A 22,132-nucleotide genomic window follows, 5' to 3' on the forward strand; every position below is an offset into this window, starting at 1 on the left:
GGAAGGTAAGGGTTTAAAAAAAATTAATATACCTTAAATACCCAAGATTCACATGAACTTATTATTCTAATTTAAAATTTTATATTAACTTATAAAATTAATGAGTTTATATTAATTTTAGTAGCAAAATGTAAAAAATAGTAAAGATGTCTAAATTTTGCAAATTCTTTCCTAGTTGCAATATTGTGTTTCTAGATATGTAATTTCATCTATATAATTTCAACCAGTAATACTTGAAATTTTTCAATTATTTGGGTACCAATGTCTAGACATTTTTAACATTTAAGGTTTATTTTCAGATTTTTTGCTCTAGCTTTTGGCTGCCAAAATTATTCATCTACTCTAAATTGTAGCCATAATAATCAAACTTCTCCACATAATTTCAGTGATTGCACTGGTAAATGGGCAATTTAAAGTGGAATTGGCCAATTTATGGGCACTAATTTAGACTTGGGAAGGCACATTTTATTCAAGTCTCACTCAGTTTTCTCATCTGTAGAATGAAGGGGTCAGGCTAGATAATCTCTTGACTCCCTTTCAGCTCTAAGAGTCTGTGATTCTATGATTGCAGGTCTGGAAACGCAAAATTCGACCTCTGACATTATAGTGAATACATTTTAAGACACATATAATTTATGTGTTTTTTAAAAAGACGTTTTTTTTTTTAATTTGCATTGGTATTTTTGTTTTCATCTTCCAGTCATTTCCAGATATTCTCCCTCCTCCCACAGTAACCTTCCTTGGTAAATCAAGAAAAAACAGTCAAGCAAAACCAACTGGCATACTCACATCCATCAGGAAATGTAAAATATAATGGCCATACTCCTACCCCAACTCTGCCTTTGTTTCTCTGAATTCTTCATATTCCTCATTTCTTTTGATAAAGTAATATTCCATGGCATTTATGATTTGTCATTCCTTTCTACAATGGACACCTACTTTGTTTCTAATTCTTTACCACCTTAAGAAATGCTGCTGTGAATATTTTGGTTAATCTGGCCTCTTTCTTTTTGTCTTGGACCTTCTTGGGGTAGGTATAGGAGAAGTTTCTCTTCTAATTAATTTCAGGTAGATGAAGCTCCAGTGAATTAAGGGAGGGCATCTCATTATACTTGAAAAAGAAAAAAAAAGGGAATGTACAGGCAAGTCAAGAGGAGTTAAAAAATATACCATTGTGGTTGGGAAGTTAATGTGATCTTTGACTTTCAGTCTTAGGCAATAGAAGCTGGTTGTTATGAGGGCCAGATCATTACTCTGAAAGAATCCAGAGTTGTTGATCAATGCAGCTACAAAAATCCTGGTAAATGCCTAGTAAGACATGGCCTGGTAGCTAGAAGTATCAGAAGCATACATCTGCCATAAACACAGTAGATGAAAAATCTCCAAATTACAGAAAGGAATCTTAAAATATTCTGGATATCTCAACCATGTGGTATCAAGAAGCAGGAAGGAGATGGCTTAATACTCATGCTGCATTCTGCACTGACTAGAGGATGTAGGGGAATGGGTTTTATTTTGGGTGTTGCCTTTTAGGAAGGAAGCTAACAGGATGGAGAAAGATTTCTTCTCTGATATGCAAGCCCAGAGCTTATTGAATAACAGGTATGTTTGGAATATCTAGTTCCCTGAAATAGCAGGGGGGAAAAAACAGAGGAGACCAATTGCTCTGTGTTGTAGAGTTAAAAACAATAACCAAAAAATTGTGTTTGCATGAAGTTCTCTGCCAACCCAATGGAAATCTTCATATGAAAAGTGCTTTGCATGCCTTAAAACATAATCCATAAAGATCAACCCTTCTAAGATTATCTATCTTTCTTGTTTTTATTTGTCTCTCATTTTTTGTCCTTTATCAATGGTATCTAATGTTCTCTCATTTTTATTGTCTGTGAATCTTAAAACTACTCAGATTCTTCAGAAGATTTGATTAATTAAATTAATTTTATATGAATTTTATATTAATTAAATTTTATGTTTATATGTTATACATAAATAATTTTATATCAATTAAATTAATTAATTAATTAAATTAATTAATTTAAAACCCATTTTTAACAATGGAGGTACTTGGTCAGTAATGTATTGAGAACTTTTAAAATTACTCCACCCTACTCAGACAGTGCCTTAGGGGAAGATAAAGTTGTAAACTCCTGATTGAACAATGAAAGTCCCCAACTCATACCTTATAGTAAAGCTAGAACCTTAAGCTAAGTCTATTTTTAGATCTAATACAAAAAGGTGCTAAGTACCTATAAAGGTTAAATTAGTCACTAAAAGGTCAAGCAACTTACAAAAGACAAGCTTAACAAAAGAGGTGTGAAGTACTCAGAGGATTTAATCTACCCAGAGTAGGTGAGAACTAAAGAGTGGTGAGAACTAAGAATGAGCAGTCCTGGGAAAAGGCATCTACTATGATTGGTAGATGTGAAAATTTAGGGGAGGTGACATAAGAGAAAATTCTCTTTAAAAGGAGGTCAATTAAATTCAGTTGGGTGTCTGAACTCAGTTCAGGAGTTGGAGTTCGGAGGTTTGGAACTTGCTTGAAGATGATCTTGTGGTAAGTGATATCAAGTAAGACTGACTCGCTCTCCCTTAGGCTCAGATGGCCTAGGCCCTTTCTACTATTTTCTCCTTCTCTCTCTCTCTCTCTCTCTCTCTCTCTCTCTCTCTCTCTCTCTCTCTCTCTCTCTCTCTCTCTCTTCCCTTAATTCCTTCATTTATATTAATTAAATCTCCATAAAACCCAGCTGACTTGGGTATTTTCATATTTGGGAATTTTCCCATGGTGACCACTTAATTTTAGATTTTAAATCAAGACACTAAAAATTATTTTTACAGTTTGGCCAAAACCTTTACAGTTTTGGCAATTCACAGCCTTGGTACACCACATTTTCATGGTTACATGTCTAACACAGTGATGTCAAACTTCAATAGAAATTAATGCCTTCAAACTGCATATTGACTTTTAAAAATCAAAGTTAATATTATTATTGGTTATATTGTATTCTTACACATTTTCTTAAATACTTCCCAATTATGTTTTAGTTTGGTCTAGCATGATTAGTATTTGGTTTACTTTGAATATGTGGGGGGGGGGAGGGAAGACCCCTACTCCCTTATACTTGATTGGATTTTAGTGATAGTGATAGGTTTAAGATAACCAGTATTGTGATTCTAAAGTGATTAGCATAAATTCCATTATAATCTTAATACAATCAGTAAAATTCGTGATTTTTACAAGGATTTCTAACTAAAGCATAAAAACTGCTTCTAAAGGGATGTCTAGTCCTCCCTAAGTTTGTACTTCCCTTTATCATAAGATGCTGACTATATGAATCTCATGTCCCAATATGGCACAAACATCATGCGCCCTTCCCTGTTTAAAAATAGCCATCCTTCCCCCCAGATCAGATGAGAGAGAGGTAATGGTCATTTGACTTGACCTTTAGACTAATATGGGCTTTCCGAAATGAACTAGCCAATCAGCTTTGTAATTGGGTAACTGTTTCTAAATAAGGTCTATATGACGTTATGTCTTGTGATATGTTATCAACCTTGTACAGATATTCATTTTGTTATATAAACCAGATCTCAGCCTCTCGGCATTGTCTCTTGCCAGGGTCCGAAAACATAATACATGCAAGATAATGCTTTTATTGGAGGAGTTGACCCTCTTTCAATAGAATCTAACTTTCTACCTTGACTTGGAGAAATTTGGCTTTTTGACTTTGTTTACCTAAATTGTCTATATGGAATCTGTGGGTTTCTATTTCACAACAAGTAGCACCTTGAATTCTACAGAGAAAGGGCTATCTTGGGCTACAATGTGATAATTAAATAAAACATCAACATATCTTTAAATTAAGTTAGATTTCTGTAGAAACAGGTATTTAACACTTTATCTAGAATAGAAAACTGTGGTTATCAAGTGCAGTTTTCAATGAGTGACGTCAATAATAGTTATACAGAAACATAATTAGAATGAGGTGACTGGGCCTTTAAACCAGAGTGCCAACATGTAGAGCATTACTATATCTCTGTCATCCTTGTCATCCTTGATATCCACTAGAGAAGGGCTTCTTAATTTGAGATCTATGAATAGATTTCATGGGATCATTGAACTTGGACAGAAAGAAGTTTACATTACTAATCTCTAAATTAAGTTAGCATCTTCTTCAATTATAATTTCTTTTAAAAAATAAAGATCAAGACAGTATACTTTGCCAACTTTAGAGTTCTGTATAAACATCTGCAGTTTCCAAAGAACTACATTAGATAAGATTTGAAATTTATTGGCTTTTGGATTCTCAACTGACCTTAATTTTTATTTGCTTTTGGAACTTCAAGGTTGGAAATGCATATACAAACTAAACCTAGGGTTCAATAAAATCTAAAACAAGCACTTCCTGGACTTAACATGATTTCTCCAGGAAGTACTTGCTTATCTACAAGGCTACATCAGTTATTAATCCTGGAAAAGGTATTTGGACTTTTGCCAGCATCAAGGTTATTTAATAACTACAGATCATGACAGGTGATGACCCCTTCATGATTCTGGATCTAGAATTTAAGACGCATGAACCCCTTTGGGTGAGGATTTCCCTAGAGGCATTCAGTTGCCTTCTTGTGGCATTGATAGAAGAAACTTTTAAAAAGTCTGCTCCCCTGCTAAGGCAAGGAGTAGAAGTCACCAACATCTGTTCTTGGCTGATGGGCAAATATCAATTGCCATTGTCCCAGACCTGATGGTGATGGTGAAGAAACTGACATGCATCTAGGCTTTAAGGCTTGCAAAGAGCTTTTCATATTTTCTCATTTAATCCTTAAAACTTTGTGACATAGGTACTATTGTTATCCCATTTTTACAGATTATGAAACTGAGGCCAGGAGGGGTTAAGTGATTTGCCCAGGGCCAGGCTTATCCTCCCCAAACTTGCCCTACCCCAAATTCCATTTTACATGATGGAAGGGGGACAGTAAGAAAAAGGTGTGTGCGGAACATGGAGCACTCTCTCCATAGGTGCTTTGGTGGAAGACAGTCTGGAGTGGGAGCTCTGGTGCCTGCTGTGCGCTAGAGGGCTTTTGTGCACTTTGGCAGCTTTTTGGGCTTCCTGATTTGACTTAGGGTATTTTAGCTAGGTGATATTTTCTGTCTCCTTCCTACATTTCCCTCTTTTTACTTAAAACTTAATTGTTAAGAGCTACTAACAGACTCAAGACTTAAGAGTTAATTTTACAAATGGCAACCACAACAATTTTAAAAAAATTAATATTACATTTAATATTTTACTTTCATTCTTATAGTTCACACCTGACTCTAAGCCCAGCTCTCCATCCACTTCACCATTCTGCCTCTTAGTATCCTGTGTTCTGAGTTTTGAAAAAAAAAAATTGGAGTTTTTTCTTTCTTTGGGATATTAAAAAAATTACATTATTTCTCTAGTTTCTTGATTAGGCTATTTGGTGCTCTTTTCTTCAGAAGCTTTGTTTTTCATGTGTGTTTGAATTCTGTTCTATTGAGAAGATGAAAACCATTTAAAACTTGCCTCTTGGGAGTGAGGTCATGATTTTTTATTTGTCTTTTAATATTTGAAGAGAGATTTCATCTTAGCTGGTTCTGGAAACTGAAAAACTTTTTTTTTTAAATTCAAGCTTTGGATGGCTTTTCTTTTTTAAATTTTTGTTCCAAATTAGAAAGTTTAATTCATTTTAACAACTATTTATTGAGCTATTTATTCTGGCCAGGCACTGTGCTCTGTGCCAGGAACAAAAGAACAAGAATGACACAATCCCTCCCTTCAGGGAATTTACTTTTTTACTGGAGCAAGCAAATAATATTATAGAGAAGGAAATATAGACTATGAAGAAAATAATTACAAAGTAATTTCTGGGCCACATGAAGGGCAGAGAGGGCACTAACAACTATGGGGATTAGTAAAGGTCTCCTGGAGGCAAGGACATTTAAAATGAGTCTTAAAGGAAGCTATGGATTCCAAGAGGTAGAGGAGAAAAATTGAACTTTATCAGATGTGCCACAGACATTAAGAACAACCTGATTTCTACAGAGCTAATCAGAATGAATTTCATAAAAATAGTACTTGTAGAGCTATATCTTCAAAGGTAACTTTTACCTTTAGTATTTTAGCCCCTCTTCCTTATTGTTGTCCTTATAAATATTTCACAGATTTTCTTTTATAGGTTATATATCCTTACTTCCCTAGACAATTCTTACAATATATTTCATTCCATAGCTGTCTCCATTGGGCTGGGTCTAAGTGGTCAAACCAAATAGTCAAAAATAACTTCAAATTTCATTAAATTACATACTAGGAGAATTCAGATGAGGTTCAAATAAATTATGAAACTTGGAGCCATAATGTTTGGTGTTTTGGGAAGGTTATTTTTAATGGCAAAGACATAGTCAATTCAATGTTTAGCATCGTTCTGTATTATGAGAGAGGGATGGCCGTGTGGGGGGGGGGGAGAGGGGCAGAGAAACAGAGATTTTGGATTTGGTATCATAAGCATTTCATTTAGCTATTTTGTTGTTGTTCACTCGTTTCAGTTGTGTCTAACTCTTCTTGACCTCATTTTGGGTTTTCTTAGCAAAGATACTGGAGTGGTTTGCCATTTTTTTTCTCCAGCTCATTTTAAAGATGAGGAACTGAGGCAAATAGGATTAAGTGAGTTGCACAGGGTCAAGAAAGAACAGTTTTTGCTGAACAAAGTTCTCATCAGATAATCTTACATTATTTTAGGGTTGGAAGGGGCCTTTGAGATCTTCTAGTTTGGGTCCTTAAAAACTTTCTGAAGGAACAGACAGGGTCTGAATGCTTCTTCCATGAATTTTTTTTCTAGTAGAAGCAATTTGTCTTCCGTTTCTCAATATTATGAAGAGAGAATTAACTCTCTTTGCCTATTTTAATGTGATCCATCAGAAAACTTTAACTCAACCAATCAAGAACTCAAAATACCCCTACTTAACACTTAAGTAAGAGAATTTGCAAGTCACTTACTAGAGAAAACTCTCACCTCTAAAGGGCACTGCCCAAAGCTGGGCAGTGCTAGGCAAATTGAAAGACTGCAATTGGTTTCTGTGAAGAGGGAAAGAGATAGGAAATGACATAGAAAAGGGGTATAAAAGAAGAGATCAACATGTTCTGTACTCTTTCCTTCCTTGGTTTTTGGAGAGACTCTTCCCTTGGATTCTGCATGGTGAGTAGAGCTAAAGAGACTCACTTTTCCTTAGTCATTCTGCATTGGAACTCTAACTGAGGATACTACAGGGACTTCTGGCTGAGGATTACCAGGAAATCCACATGGAGATGGGGACATGGGGAAGCCCCTGCTATGGGCTGAGCCAGACTTCACCAGAGCAACACTTAGGATTGGTAGGCTAGACCAGGCTTTGTCTCCTTCCTATATTTCCCACTCTCACTCTCACTACCTTGTAAATAAAAGCTGTTAACAGTCATTTTGACTTAGTGGACCACAATCTTACTTTTATAACTCTCATATTTAGTCAAACCTAATTTTAATTCTTACAATGTGACAAACCTGGAAATATATATTGTATGATAATTGTGTGCAACCTATATAATAATACCTGTTTTCTTGGGGAAGGGGTAGGGGGAAAAAGAGGGGGAAAAATGAGACACGATTTTTGGACATAGGTAATGTAAGAATTTATTTCTCTTGGAAAAGTATATTTAATAAATATAACAAATCATGTATTATTATTATATTACATATATGTTATGTATAAAAAATAAAAATAAATATGTATGCTTTCACAAGTAAAAAAACCTTCTGAAGTTCTACAGACAAACAGGGATAATAATAAAGGTGAACTAGTTGTAGAAACTTACCAATGATCTGAACTATCTATTAATCATACTATGTTCCTGGATTAACATAAAATCCAGGAGTGTTAGATTGTTTTTGTTGCCATATTTGGGAAGGGTATGGATAATTGGCACACATACAAAGTCAGGTCAACATCATGGGAAAGGGATTAAAAACTGTTCTTTGAAGATCTATTGAAGGAACTAGGGGCATTTAGCTCCTTGAAACTTCTTGACTGAAACATTGCCCTGGCCAACACTGCCCTATATATGATATCTTCCTCAGTTAGAATGTAATATTCTTCCTTCTTCTATTAGCCCTGATTCCAATTCTCTGAACTTCTTATTCCATCATTCTCTAGCAGCCTTTTCATCCTGGGAGATCTGTCCACTCCTGTGTCTTCTTCCTCTGATTGATGTGTTCTTCCTAGAATCTCGATGCCCAGGCCAGCCATGTTTATTTCTTCAATTCTGACTCTGCAGATTTCTTTCTTCACCAGTCTCTGAATAGCTACCTTCTCCTGCTCTGCTCTTTCAACTTATTTTTATGTGTTGTCTTCCCCTATTCCTATAAGCTTCCTGAGGGCAGGTACTATCTTGCTTTTCTTATTTGTGTTCCCATATTTTATCTCAGTGCCTAGTACTTAGTAAATGCTTAATACTTACAAAAAACCCATGCCTAGTCAAAAACTGGTGCCTAGTCAACTATATATGTCCTACAGCTGCCATTGACTGGAGAGCCAATGTCCAACTTCCTATTTATATACATTAATTTCTTTTTAACTACCTGCACAGTTAGCAAACTCCAAAAGCCATTTATTATCTAATAATTAGTTCTTTGCCAGTCTCATCAAACACTATTTTTATGTGCTGACTTTCTATGAGGACAGTGTTAGTTAGTAGCTAGGCAAATAAATCATTCATTTGGTCTTTAAAGGTTAAATTTAATGATTGGACTTAAATTATATAACACTGTTGCTGAAATTATTATATCTAAAATCAGAAGTTTATTTAGCAAAATAGAGGGGAAACAATAAAGAAGAGAAATGTGAAAGAGGTTAGAGAAAATACCTATACTAGTCCTCAGCCAGGAGGGCAGGTAATGAGTAACCCATTCAACCTTGTCCAAGATAGAAGCTAGTCTCTTAGGAAACTAGTGTGATGATTAAAATAGTGGGAGTTATAAACTGTGGCAGATAAAAGAGTGGTTGGCTTAAATTGTGACCGCAGAAAATATGGTTTCAAGACAGTGTCTTGTTTTAAATCAAATATAAGGTGGTCGCCAGGGAAAAATTCCCAAATATTAAATATACCCAAGTCAGCTGGGTTTTATAGAGATTTTAAATTAATACAAATGAGGAATTAAAGAAAGAGAGAGAGAAAGGGAATAATGAGAAAAAAGGCTAGACCAGCTTAGGCCAGCCTTAAGAGAGAGAGATCAGTCAGTCTTCAATCCACTCACCACAAGATTTGTCCCAAGCAAGATTCTAGTGTTCAGAGAGACACCACTTGCCTCCTCCAATTCAGCTTTTCCCAGCTGAATCTCTCCAGAGAGAGTTCTTCTGAGACCGTTCCTTCTCTCAGCTTTTCATCTCCTTTTAAAGGGAATTTTCTCCTATGTCACCTCCCCTAAGTTCTCACATCTACCAATCACAGTCGACGTTTTCCAAAGGACATACCATTCTTAATTCACACCTGTAAACCTCAAAATTTCTCAGACTTATGAATGTTAGGGGTTTCCCTCATTGGGGAATCTTCTACTTAAAAAAATTCCCTAGCAGATGGTGAGAACTCTACTTGAGTGTGGGGGCTCCTTGCCTTGGGAATATCCCTACTCCACCCTACTTAGGACTGCTTTAGGACAGAGAGCTCCTTGAGAACAATGAAAAGTACTTTGATCCATGCTTATGGAAGGGACAGGAAGTTCTTTGAGTCATGACTGTTTTAGAATTGATACAATGGGATACTAAGTACCTATAAAGGTGGGGCAACTTGTAAACTACTTAAATCTAAAAGGGTGATAACTTTGATTCAGAGTTTTTTTCTAATGAAATTTGTCGACACAGCAGCATTTTTTTCCTGACTTACTAAAGAGATTAAAACTACTCAGCTGTGAATTCAAAATGGGCGGTCCTTTAGAAACATCTACAGTGATTGGTAGATGTAAGGACTTAGGGGAGGTGACAGAGAAGATTTTGCCCTTAAAAATAAGAGCTCGGGGAAGAGCTGGGAAGTCATTCTGAAACATTCAGATTGGAGAGACTCATTCTGAGGAGACTGATTCTGAAACATTCAGATGGAGGAGGGAGCTGGTGAAAGCAGCTGAGATGCTGCTGGCCTGGTGTCATTAGAAATCCTTACTTAGACAGATCTTATGGTGAGTTATAAAAAACTGACTGATTTCTCTTTTAAGACTCAGGTCTAGGCCATATTGGCTTGAGGCCCTTCATACTTTTTCTTTACTTACTCTCTCTCTCTTTCTTTGATTACTCATTGTATTGTTAATTAAAATCTCTATAAAACCCAATTGACTTGGGTATTTGAATAATTGGGAATATTTCCCTGGTGACCACCTTATATTTGATTTTAAACCCAAGACACTGTAGTGAAACATATTTCTGCGGTCAAATTTACTCACCCTCTCTTATATCTATCACAATTTATATCTTCCACTATTTTAATCACTACAGTTTAAGACCTCAACCATTTTAAATCTCACACACCTAAGTAGGCTTAAACTTTTGATTAAGTTCACACCTGGAAAAAACCTCTGACTAAGTTCTCACCTCTTTGCTCCTTGGAAATTCACAAGTTGCCTGACCTTTATAGGTACTTAGCACACTTTTCTATTAGATCTAAAAATAGGCACAGCTTAAGATGGGTTTAAGTAATTTTCATTGTTCAGCAAGGAGTTTCTTTCCCTAAAGTATGCTTAAGTAGAGGTGGAGTAGAGGTCTTACATTCCTGATCTAAGTCCCTTCATTGTTTAAAGTGGGGAATGGTCTTAACCAATTATGAATTAGAGTCTGAGAATTTTTAAAGGTTCACACTAGGAAGAGAGTCAATCTTTTCATTCACCCAATTAAGTAGTCCAGGAGTCAGAGTCTAAGTTGAAGTCATGATCCACGATGCAGTCTCCAATGAAGTTCCCTCGAAGACTATCTTCAGGACATACTCTCCACAAGACTCAACTTCATGAGACTGCCCTAGCCGAAGGATTTTGTGGCTTTTATGGTGATTTCCTGTTCCTGTCCCTGCCCCTGCCCCTCTTCACAGGGGTTAATCACAGATTCCAAATAGTTGAGCACTGCCCAGGGGGCAGTGTTTGTGGGATTGACTTCTCACCTTTAAAGGGGTTAACTCTCCTCCTAGGATTCACACATTTCTGAATTGTCACCCAGTTTGGATTCTCCTTTTTCTAAATGTATGAACTCAAAAATATTAAAAAATTTCTGGCTGTTTGAGTTAGAAAAAAGGGTGGAGCTCTCTAAGTATCTTGTTGGCTTCTAAGTAGGATGTGAATTCACCAAGTGCTTTGGGAGCTCCTCCACCTAGTTCAAGCTTGTGTTTATTCAATCAAAAGGTAGACAAAGGAGAGTTAATCCTGTCTTCACAATCTAGTGAGGTACTTAAGTTAGGGTTAACCAAAGTTTTAACTCCAACTAGGCAAAAAAAATAAAGGATTCCCTTTTTACAAGTGTAAAATGAGAATAGACAAAGAGAACCAAGAATTTCCTTTCATAGGCTCAGTTTGGAACTGCCTCCTGATTCGAATGATTTTCACCCCTTTCCCCCCATTATTGTTGGGTATCTTCCAGGTAAGAACAGTCAAACAAAGGTGTGAACTATGTATGAACATAGCCTAAACAGCTCTATTTCATCAAGTAACAGAACTTAGACCAAATGAAAACATTCTTGAAAGCCACTGGTTGAAAGTGACTAGTGTTGCCCAGGAAGTATATTGCTTTTGGCTGAGGGAACTTGGCACCAGTCTATGGGTTACCTATAAAACACAAGCCATTTTGGAACTTGAATATTTGAATGTCTGTTTGGGCAACAAGAAGATAACAAGAGCTGGCATTTCTAGAGTGTCTATTATGTGCCAGGCATTGTGCTAGGTGCTTTAGAAATATGACCTCATTTATTCATGACTTTATGAGGAACCCAACAAGCAAATCCAAGTGCTATGCCATGCTTAAGAGGAACATCATGACTACTCCACAAGGCGAAGAAAGAGATCATGGTAACAGAAGACCACAGACAGCTAGAAGGTCTTGGCAGTAAGAGTCCACTCAACCATATCAACAGTAATAACAAGAGGGGATCAGATGTTTGGGAAGACTGTTGAAGTTCAAATAATGGGAGGAGGAAAAAAATAAAGAGGGTAAAATGCGTACTATAAAGGCACTTAAAAACTGAAGAAAAACTCAAGCTGCTACTGCTATGGAATCATAAAATACATAGACTACAGAAGGTGTCTTAGAAATGTCACAACTTCTCTATTTTCCATGTAATAGGGTATAGAGGATACAAATCACTCTTGCCATAATTTGGTGTTTCTAGCTCATAAACCCTAGAATGCCTGGCAGATGCTCATGGGGATTATGTAGGGGAGGGAGATGTATGGAAGGGGAATGTTGGACCCCAGTTCGATGACATGTTTAGTGTTCTTGGGGAAGAATGTTTGGAGGTCTCCAATGAGAGATAAGAGTTGTGAAATTTCTAGTTGAGAGAAGCAGGAACTTGAGAGGGCAGGAAGAGGAAAGGATGAGAAAACCAGAGGAAGCTAGCCATGCATGGTTCATTTCAAAGCTAGAGATATGGGTACATTCCTGTCCCCCAAAATATCCATCTGCACCTGGCCCCTTGCAGAAGTTGTGGCAGGAAGAATTTCTCCTCTATTCCCAGGAGAAATAGCAAGATCTCCGCAACCCTTCAGTAGAGGTGTCTTCTAAGCACTACTGGCTTCTGTGTTGCAAATACTTATGCAGCAAGATTGAGAGGGAGGTGACCCTGAACCATGGGGTGCAGCTGCCAATCTAATCCCCCTATGGAGAGTAAAAAAGGATGTGATCTAAGGCAGCAGCTTGAAGATGCTAACCTCTTAACCAGGCCAGTGAATGAGTCAATCTGAGGTTTGCCTCTCCTACAGGGAAAGGAGAGAGTGCTTAATTGGGATTAGTGCTCACAAGGGACATTGGGGAGCAGGCAGTTCTCTTGAGAATGGGTGCTGGCAATGCTTCTGGGTTGATTTAATCCTGTTGTTGTCCCAGCCTTTCCTTTTAAGTAAATATTCTTTACCTTACAACAAAGTCATGTGCTTATTTCTGGATGGATACTCTTCCACTTAAATCTCTTTCACGCACAAGTGTCTTTGTGCACACTCATCTATCTTAACCCCACCCACTATAGATGAAAAAGCACAAAGACAACGGTTGTTCTCGGTTACTGAGAGACTATTACCATTGGCAAAGATTCAGAAGAGGTAAAAGTGGGGCTTGTGAGTTATTTCATTTGGTGACCTCATCAACTCCCATGGGTTCAATTACCATCTCTATTCAACAACTCTCAAATCGACAAGTTCAGCCCTAACCTCTCTTCTGATCTCCACTCTTACATCTCTAACTGCCTTTCAGCCATGTCCAAAATAGAACTTTCCACCTAAATCCTTTCCACTCCTATCTTCCCTATTACTGCCGGGCACCTAGATGTCCTCCTGGACTCCCCACTCCTTCACAATCAGTGTATTGCCTAGGGGACATCTCTTGTATATGCTCCCTTCTCTCCTCTGAAGCTGTTGCCGCTCTAGTCCAGCTCCTCATCATCTCAAACTGGATTACTGAAAGAGCCTGCCTCAGCTCTCTCCGCTTAGCTGTCAAAGTGACCTTAAGGTGTGAGTCTGACCATGTCCCTCAGCAAATTCCAGGGGCTCCCTAGGACCCCCAGGACCAAATATAAAATCCTTGACTTCGTGGTCAAAGCTTTCGGAACCTGACCCCTTCCTCCCTCCCAAACGCGCTCTAGCGTGCAGGGACCCTGGGAGCCTTTTTTATTCTCGAACAAGACATTCCAACAGAGAGAGGCAGAGACTGAGGAGAGAGGTAGAGATAGAGGGGAGAAACAAAGCCACACTCAGAGAGAGGGCGCGAGGGCTGGCGGATTCCCAGGAACATACCCTCACTCCCAGGTCCATCCGAACATAGCAGGGAAGCATGATGACATTAACACGTAGTCACGTCTACGTCGCCGCAGTAGGCGGAGCTTTGGATACGCACGCTCTGCGCTCCGTGCCCTGCCCGACTCGCGCCCGCCCCGCCCCGGCTTGCCCCGCCCCACACGCCAGCCCCGTCTCGGCCCCTCTAGGATCTGGCCGCAGCTGCCGCGCCCGTCTCCGCTGACCAAGTCCCGCGGACGTGGAGCGAAGAGGCGGCAGGTGAGCGAGTGAGCCCAGGAGGGAAGAAGGGAGGCTCAGATCTCCCTGGGGTCCCACAGCCCCGTTGGCCCGTAAACCTTAGAGGGGACCCGGCGATGGGGGCAGCCCCGCCCCCTCGCCTCTCTCACCTCCCCTCCCGGCTGCTCCTCTCGGGGCCCCTCCCTTTCGAGCTTGCGCAGGGGAGGTGGAGCCTCAGGCCCCACCTCCTCCTCCCGCTTCCTTTTCCCGTCCTTCCTTGCTCTTCCCGGGGTCCCTCCCGTCTGAGCCTGCGCAGAGGTGGCAGAGCCTCAGGTCCCGCCCCCTCTCCCCCCTGCTGTGAGGCTGCTAGGGCCTGGGGTAGGTAGTTGGGGACTCCGGGACCCCGACCCTGGGAAGATTGGGGCGGGGGGTGGTGGGGGTGGTGGAATGAAATGGGATAGGATGGAACGGGGAAGCAAGGGATGGGACGGCGTGGGGTGGGATGGGATGGTCAGGTATGAGTTAGGATTGAGTAGGATGGAGGCGCATGGAGGCCAGGCCTAGAGAAGCCCCCCAGGGCGTTTGGTTTTGAAAGAACCCAGCCTAGGGTCTGCCCCTGGGGGCATCTGCGTCTCCGCTCCAGCTCATTTTTACTCCTCCTCGTGTGACCTTGGACTGAGGTGCCTTCCAATGGGGGTGCTCAGAACACCCCCTCCCCCTTCTGTCTCAGAAGTGGAAGCGCAGTGGGGGCAGGGTAAAGTAGAGGAGAGGAGCTTCCCCCCACCCCCCGCTGGCGGCCTCCTGCGGCTCAGTTTCCCCAGGGATCTCAGTCTGCAGTTACAGACCTTCGAGCCCCTTTTGCAAACAGGAGAGAAGGGTCAGTACACTAGCCAATCTGACCTGTTCATCCTCCCCTCGGCAGAACCCTGAGCTCTGTGGACCCCCCACTCTGTGCCTGCTCCATCAATCTCATGGATGGCTGCGCCTGGGTCCTTCTCCACTTCCTTCCGCCAACCTTCTGCCAGTCTAAAACAAACAGCCACCTCTCCGCACTCCCAGGCCTGGGGCATTGCCCTGCACAGCCTTGAGATGACAGGAAGTGCCCCCAAACAGGGGTAGTAATTCAGGGAGCTCAGCTTGGTGGGGTTTATGAATGTCCAGTGAGCTGAGATTGAGCTTTACAGAAGGGCCAGGGCTAGGGGCCTGCCTGCCCCCTACCTTATCAGGGACAGTGAGATCTGGGGCTTGGGCTTGAAGGCTGTTGGATGGCGGGGCAGTATAAGCTGAATGTCTGAGGTTTGGATATCTGGAAGAATATTGAGCCTGGGATTGTGGTAGCCTACAGAGTTTGGGAAGTGTGATGGAGTATATGCACTTGTGACCTAAGACCCTGGGCTTCTTTTTGGAGGTGCCATAAGGTTGGTAGCTTACTCTGGGATCCTGAGCCAGCCTTGACCAGGCTGGTAGTGATTGCAGGGAAGCTGCCTTCACTGAGGACTCCTGGCTGCTGTCTTGTCTTTTTTCAGAATCAAGTTTGCCAGGGCATGCTCCTTCAGTAGTCTTGATCCCAGCCGAGTTATTTGGTTCCCAGGCTTCTTATTTCAGACACTTGAACTGTATTCCTGTGCACTGGACATCTTAACTAATAAATGTAGGAGCAGAGAAGGGATTCAGACACCGGAACAGTTGTAGGTGGAATTCCTCATAAATCATGCTCCTTCCTGCTTTGCTGAGGTGGCCACCCGTATTATTTTAGGCTGTGGTCCCACAGACACTGCCAGTACATTTTATGTCTGTTGCGTTTTCAGTGACAGGAAGGTATGATTTGGCATAAGTTAAAATAGATTTCATGGTATCAAAGAGGCTATGAGATGTACCTCTTGGACCATGGCCTGTAGAACCTGGACGGATCTGGTCTAGAATCCTGCTCCCTCCATGGGCAACCAGGGGTATCCTTGTCATCTCTTAGAGTCGGTTTTCTCCATAATCAAGCATGGGGTTAATGATACTTGTCTTAGCTACCTCAAAGAGCTATTGTGAGGGACAAGAGAGGTACTCTGTGTGTATATGTAACACATTTTTATATGTAACATATAATATGTGATGTATTTATAATTAAAGTACATTATATATTATGTATGTAATAAAAATGTGTATATATACACATTTAATTCAATATAATTCAATGAATATTTAAATTCTACTGTATACCAGGTACGGTGCTAAACATTGGGGATAAAAGAAAAAGAGAGTCACCACCCTCAAGAATCTTAATGGGGGAAGACAACATGTAAAAGGACATACACAAATGTGTAATGTTATAAATACCTTAAAGAATTCTGTAAATGCCAATTATCTTGATTTGAAGCTGAAAGAGATTTCAAATCATCAAGCCTAACACCTTTATTTTCTCCTGAAGGGTTTTTGTCTAGGGGTACCCAAGTCCCTTAAATGGCAGAGAGATAAGGAGGAAATGCAGTCAGCTTCTTTTACCTCAGATTCAGTGGGTTTTTTCATAGTACCTAGTCTGATTTTGTAATTTTAGAGTTGGAATTACTGAGGCCCAGAGAGGCTTAAGAATCTTTTACAAGACCCTACAACTGGCAGCTAGATGGCTCAGTAGATAGAGAATCAGGTCTAGAGACGAGAGGTCTTGGGTTCAAATTTGGCCTCAGACTCTAGCTGTATGACCATGGACAAGTCATTTAACTCCCATTGCCTAGCCCTTACCACTATTCTGCCTTGGAACCAATGCTCAATATTGATTCTAAGGTGGAAGGTAAGAGTTTTAAAAACAATTAAAAATTTAAAAACCCCAAGATTCCACAGCCAGGGATAGGGATAGTATCGGGAACCTGGTTTTTAGTGCAGTCCTCAGGGGCCTCCCATGAAAAACTGTTTGGTTTATCCCATGTGGATGCCAGTTACCACACCCTAGAAGACCTTTGGGTCCTAGAATGGGATGAGATTCCATTCTTTGACCTCATCCTACCTGCATGGTGTAGATGAGGGCACTAGGGCCAGGAGAGCTCTGGGGCCTTGCTCATAGCCATACAAGATAGGAGGGTCAGGATAAGCATTTCTGTAGCTCCGACTGTGCCTGGCTCTGTGCCAAGTGTGTTATGATTGCTTCCTCATCTGATCCTCACAGCCCTTTGAGGAAAGGGATTGTTACTCCTCTTTTTTACAGTTAAGCAGACTGTAGGGCAGAGAGAGTCAGAATAGGGCTCAGGACCTGTCCAGGGAGGAATTTGAACTTGTCTTCCTGCCTGCCGACCCAGCACTCTATGCTGTAGCACCCCCATGGGCCTTGGATGGTAATGGTGCCTTTATAGACACTGTAGACTTTCCTTAACTTATCGAGGCAGCAAGCATTTATGAAGTGTCTGCTATGTTCAGGTGCTGTGCTATGCCCTGGAGATAAAATTTAAGGCAGAAACAGCCATTATTCTCAAGAGATTAGTCACCTTCTGATAGGGAGGTAAATGAGAACTGTCCCAGTGCACACACATTTTTAGAGATTATGGGAAATTATACAAAAGGGAAAGACATCCATAGCTGGGGAGGGAGACCCTGATGAAGAGGGATGGGAGCTGAATCTTGAAACCAAGGAATGGAGAGGAGGCACAAAGTGTCCCAAGGATGAGGACAGCTCAGAGAGGCTGTTAGGATCTCTTAGAGGAGAGTTTGGGAGAGACCGAAGCACGGAGACCTCTTAAAGGGCTGTTGCTGTAGTTTAAGGGAGACTTGTTCAGGGCTGGATGAGCAGAGAGAAGGAGATCTTTACAAGATATTTTGAAGGCAGGAATGACAAGAATGGGTAACATAATGAACACGGGGTGAGGGAGACTGAGAAGTTGAGGATGACACTGTTGGCAGGCCTGAGTAACTGGGACAGGGGTGGCACTTTTGACAATGGTAGGGCATATCAGAAGTGGGGAGGGTTTGGGGGGAAAGAGAATGAATTTTTGTTTTGGACTTGCTGAGTTTGAGACCGGGGGGACGTCCAGGTCACAGTGTCCAGGGGGTGGTCAATGATTTGGGATTGGAGTTGAGAAGGACTAGAACTTTAACTATGAATCTGGGAGTCATCTGCAGAGATGAGAGAGAGAATATAGAGGGCCAAGGACAGATCCCTGGGCAGGTTTTCATAGTGGGTATGATATGGGTGAGGAGCCAGCAAAGAAGACCAAGAAGGGAAAGTCCAAAAGCTCTAGAATTCAAAGTGCAGAGGGCCTAGGCTAAAGGACTATTGGTAAATTGTTGGAGACCAACCCAGAGTGTAGAGTTCTCCTTCCCTTCATTCTGTTAATTCATCCAATCTTTATTGAATGTCTGTCTCCTGTGTGTCCGATACTGTGTTAGGAACTTGGGGCAAATGCCAAAGGAGTGTGACCCCCCCTTTCTGTTCTAGAAAATGCTAATCTCCCCAGACTGAAAACAAGTATGAGATGGGGCACAAAGGAAGTCATGTATGATCTTGAAGGGTATAGATAGGAGGAACCTAGGCCTGTTTCCAGAAGTCCAGCCCTTTGAACTGGAAGGAGGTAGTGTTAGGACAAATGAAGGGAAGTATGACTTTCTACAGCAGGGTGTAAAAGCCTGTGGGCATGCAAAGTGAAATTATCTTACTGTCCCGTGGCTTTGCTTATAAAATGCTATTTTTTTAAATTAAAAAACCCTGAAATATACAATTGCAAATAGTTCCTTGAGGAAGATCTTCATTTTCCTGAGTAGCACTAAATAGATATTGCTATACTAGTGCCTTTTTTCCCCCCCTCCAGTGATAGAAACGGAGCATTAAAGGGAGATTTTCTCCTTTTTCAGTCAACAAATATTAATTAAGGGGCAGCCTGGTATGGTGGATTGGAGTCATGAAGACCTGGTTTAAATCCTGCCTCACACAGATTCTAGCTATATGACTTAACCTCTGCCTAACTCAGTTGCCTCATCTGTAAAATTGAGAGGGCAGATTGATTTCATGACCTCTTATGTCTCTTCCATCTTTAATTCCATGACCTAAAATGCCTCTTATATTCAAAGCACTATGCTGTTTGGATGAAACAAAGTCAAAATACCAAATATACTCTGCCCTCAAGGAGCTTACTTTCATTAGAGGTAGAGGGAAAATGATGTGAGCATACATAGGGGCTCTTTTTAGCTCATCTTGAGATTTGTAAGGAGCTTTGCATTCATGACTTCATTTGATGTTCATAATGGCCCTGTAGGACTGGTGCCGATCCATTTTACAGAATTGGAAACAGACAGAGTCGGTAAGTGATTTCTTTAGGGCCATATGAACTGGTTTGCTCCAGAGGCAGGACTTAAACCTAGGTCTCTCTTGACTTTAGATCTGTCATTCTTTGCATTATTCTACATTGCCTTAGAGAAGTATCAGACAAAGAAGGGGGGAGTAGGGCAAAGGGGAATCTCCAGACAAAGTGTTCTAGGAAATTCTGAGGAATGAGAGAATATCCAAGTGAAGAGGGCATTTTGTATTTCCTAAGGCAGTCCTTTCCACTGTAGACAGCTCTAATTGTTAGTATGTTTTACCTTATATCAACACTGAATTTGGATTGAATTCCCTCCAAGATGGCAGCTCCAAGGGAACTTGGGACCACTGGCAGTTCATCGGCAGGAAACAGGCACCGGAGTCATCTGGGCATCCCCGAAGCAGTGTTCGTGGAAGATGTAGATGCCTTTATGAAACAGCCTGGAAATGAATCTGTTGATATTGTACTCAAGAAATTAGATGAGCAATATCAGAAGTATAAGTTTATGGAACTTAACCTTGCCCAGAAGAAAAGGAGGCTAAAGAATCAGATTCCTGAAATCCGACAGACATTACACATTTTAAAGTATATGCAGAAGAAAAAGGAGACCCCAAAGCCCCTGGAGACTAGATTCTTGCTGGCTGATAACCTGTACTGCAAAGCTTCTGTTCCTCCAACGGATAAAGTTTGTCTGTGGTTGGGTGCCAACGTGATGCTGGAGTATGATATTGATGAAGCCCAGCTGCTGCTGGAGAAGAACCACTCTATGGCCACCAGCAACCTGGAGTCTCTTGAGGAAGACCTAGACTTTCTGCGGGATCAGTTCACCACCACAGAAGTCAATATGGCCCGAGTATACAACTGGGACGTCAAGAGAAGAAACAGGGAGGAGGCTCCCAAAGCCGGAGTGGCATAGTGTGCTCACCATTGGGCCCATGGCTCAGCTTTCCCAAGGGGCTTGGCCTTTGGAGATCTGAATTTTGACTTGGGAATAATTGCTTTTTAAACAAGAAGGGCATTAAAATGAAGGCAAAATGGAGCACACATATTCTTTATAAAGATAAAATTTGGCCTTGTTATTTGTCATGAAATTTTATTATAATTGTTCAACCAAGGAAATATGGAATTTGGATTCAGTTATCTCCATGATCCCTCTGAGCTCTGACATTCCATATCTTTGATTAACTTAAACCTGAAATTTGCCTCCAGCAAAGCTGCATAGGTGGCACTGTCCCCTGGACACCCTATGAGTCTTTATTCTTCTGTATTTGTTATTGTTTACCTTTGAAGTTTAGAGAGAGGGAAAATGTATGGTTCCCATTTTGCAAACCTGTTGTTCTTTGTTAAACCAGTCTATTGTAAGTTTGATGGTTCACAAGTTGATTTTTTTCCTCTGGTGTAAATTTGGTTAATTCCTGGTCAGTCTCCTAAATGTTTTGTACTTTTTCATGAAATGATTTATCCTCCCTTATAACTTAAGACATGGAATATATTTGAACAGCAACAAGGTTTGTTGAGGCCACATGTTCTTTGCCCACTTTCTTTCCAAAGTTTCGTCAACTAAAAAGAAAATTGAGTGGCCATTGTGCAGTAATGAAGTAATATGATGAAAATCTCTTGCCTAAATCTATGGCGAACAGCCTAGCAGTTCAAAAGAGCATCTTAAGAGGGGAAACTAATTTCATTGTTAATTAATTTAAAAAGAAGGAAGTATATAAGCTATCCTGAATTTAAAGTGAAACTTTACATAGGATTATAAAACTGCTATAGTGAAACAAGTAGTTTGTACCTCTGCTGCTGAGTGATGCAGTTTGCTAAACATAGAAATGTATTCTTTTGCTTTCAAGTAGTGAATGGTACATTTGTAAAGTTTGTATGCTTTTCTTTCAAAATATTAAAACAGTAAAATGAAATCTGTGGCTAGACTCCTTTTAAAATGTAAAAAGAACACAAAACCACAATCCCTAAACCCACTGAATTTGCCTCTAGGAATTGCTGATAGTTCTAGAAGCAGTCTCACCCTTCTCCCACAGATACCTGAAGACACTCACATTTTCCTCAACCTTTTCTTCTCCAGGCTAAACATTCCTCGCTTCTTCAGCTGATTGATCTTGAACCCCTTTGCCTTACTAGTGGCTCTTCTCTGTGTGCTCTCTGGCTCATCAAGACCCTTCCCCAAATATGGTTCCCCAAATAGAATTCTCTGGATTTGATCTGATGAGGGCCAACAGCAGGACAGGCATCTCCTGATCTGAGGCAGGGCTTCTCTCCTGCAACTTCCTGGATACTGCTTCTTCACCTCTCCCTGTCTTAGGAATGGGAGGCATTGGGAGAGACAGACACAGAGAGACTTCATCCTCCGGGGCGGTGATGGTAAATTTAAAACAACTGACTAGGGGAGAGTAGTGCATGCAGGATACACTTTTAGTTTAATCTGCTGCAGTCACATTTTCTCTATCACTTCCTTCAGTCTAGACAGTCAGGAAGACAATAAATCAAGCCCTCATTTGTAGTGTTTGTCCATTTCTGAGGCGATTCTGTGGAGGAAAACCACAGAAACAAGGGCACAAAGGTAAAGTAAGCATTGTCAATCAAGCATTTATTAAGTACCTGTTGTGTGTCAGGCA

At 40.7% G+C, this 22,132-nt stretch overlaps 2 protein-coding genes across 5 annotated transcripts in view; both read left to right on the forward strand.

Annotated features, from left to right (window-relative positions):
- The first annotated feature begins 14,150 nt into the window (after nucleotides 1–14,150).
- Nucleotides 14,151–21,418, forward strand: LOC100032236 (prefoldin subunit 3-like). Of its 2 annotated transcripts, none has more exons than XM_007505240.3 (2): nucleotides 14,151–14,274; nucleotides 19,825–21,418. In XM_007505240.3, the coding sequence occupies exon 2, from the start codon at nucleotides 19,825–19,827 to the stop codon at nucleotides 20,419–20,421; it is 597 nt and encodes a 198-aa protein (XP_007505302.1). In that variant the 5' UTR covers nucleotides 14,151–14,274; the 3' UTR covers nucleotides 20,422–21,418. The 2 variants fall into 2 exon arrangements, with proteins under 2 accessions (XP_007505302.1, XP_001381297.1); XM_001381260.5 differs by lacking the exon at nucleotides 14,151–14,274 and adding an exon at nucleotides 14,509–14,610.
- ANO10 (anoctamin 10) overlaps nucleotides 14,155–22,132 on the forward strand; it is a 213,615-nt gene continuing 205,637 nt past the window's right edge. The window contains exon 1 of one of the 3 annotated variants that reach the window (XM_007505242.3): nucleotides 14,155–14,274. The gene's annotated coding sequence lies outside the window, so the exon portion shown is untranslated. Of the gene's footprint in view, nucleotides 14,275–14,521; nucleotides 14,611–22,132 lie in introns of those variants that run through there. The other 2 variants (XM_056800402.1, XM_007505241.3) reach the window with 2 other exon arrangements.

This window comes from Monodelphis domestica, chromosome 5, assembly GCF_027887165.1.
Source record: "Monodelphis domestica isolate mMonDom1 chromosome 5, mMonDom1.pri, whole genome shotgun sequence".
NCBI classification, from domain to species: domain Eukaryota; kingdom Metazoa; phylum Chordata; class Mammalia; order Didelphimorphia; family Didelphidae; genus Monodelphis; species Monodelphis domestica.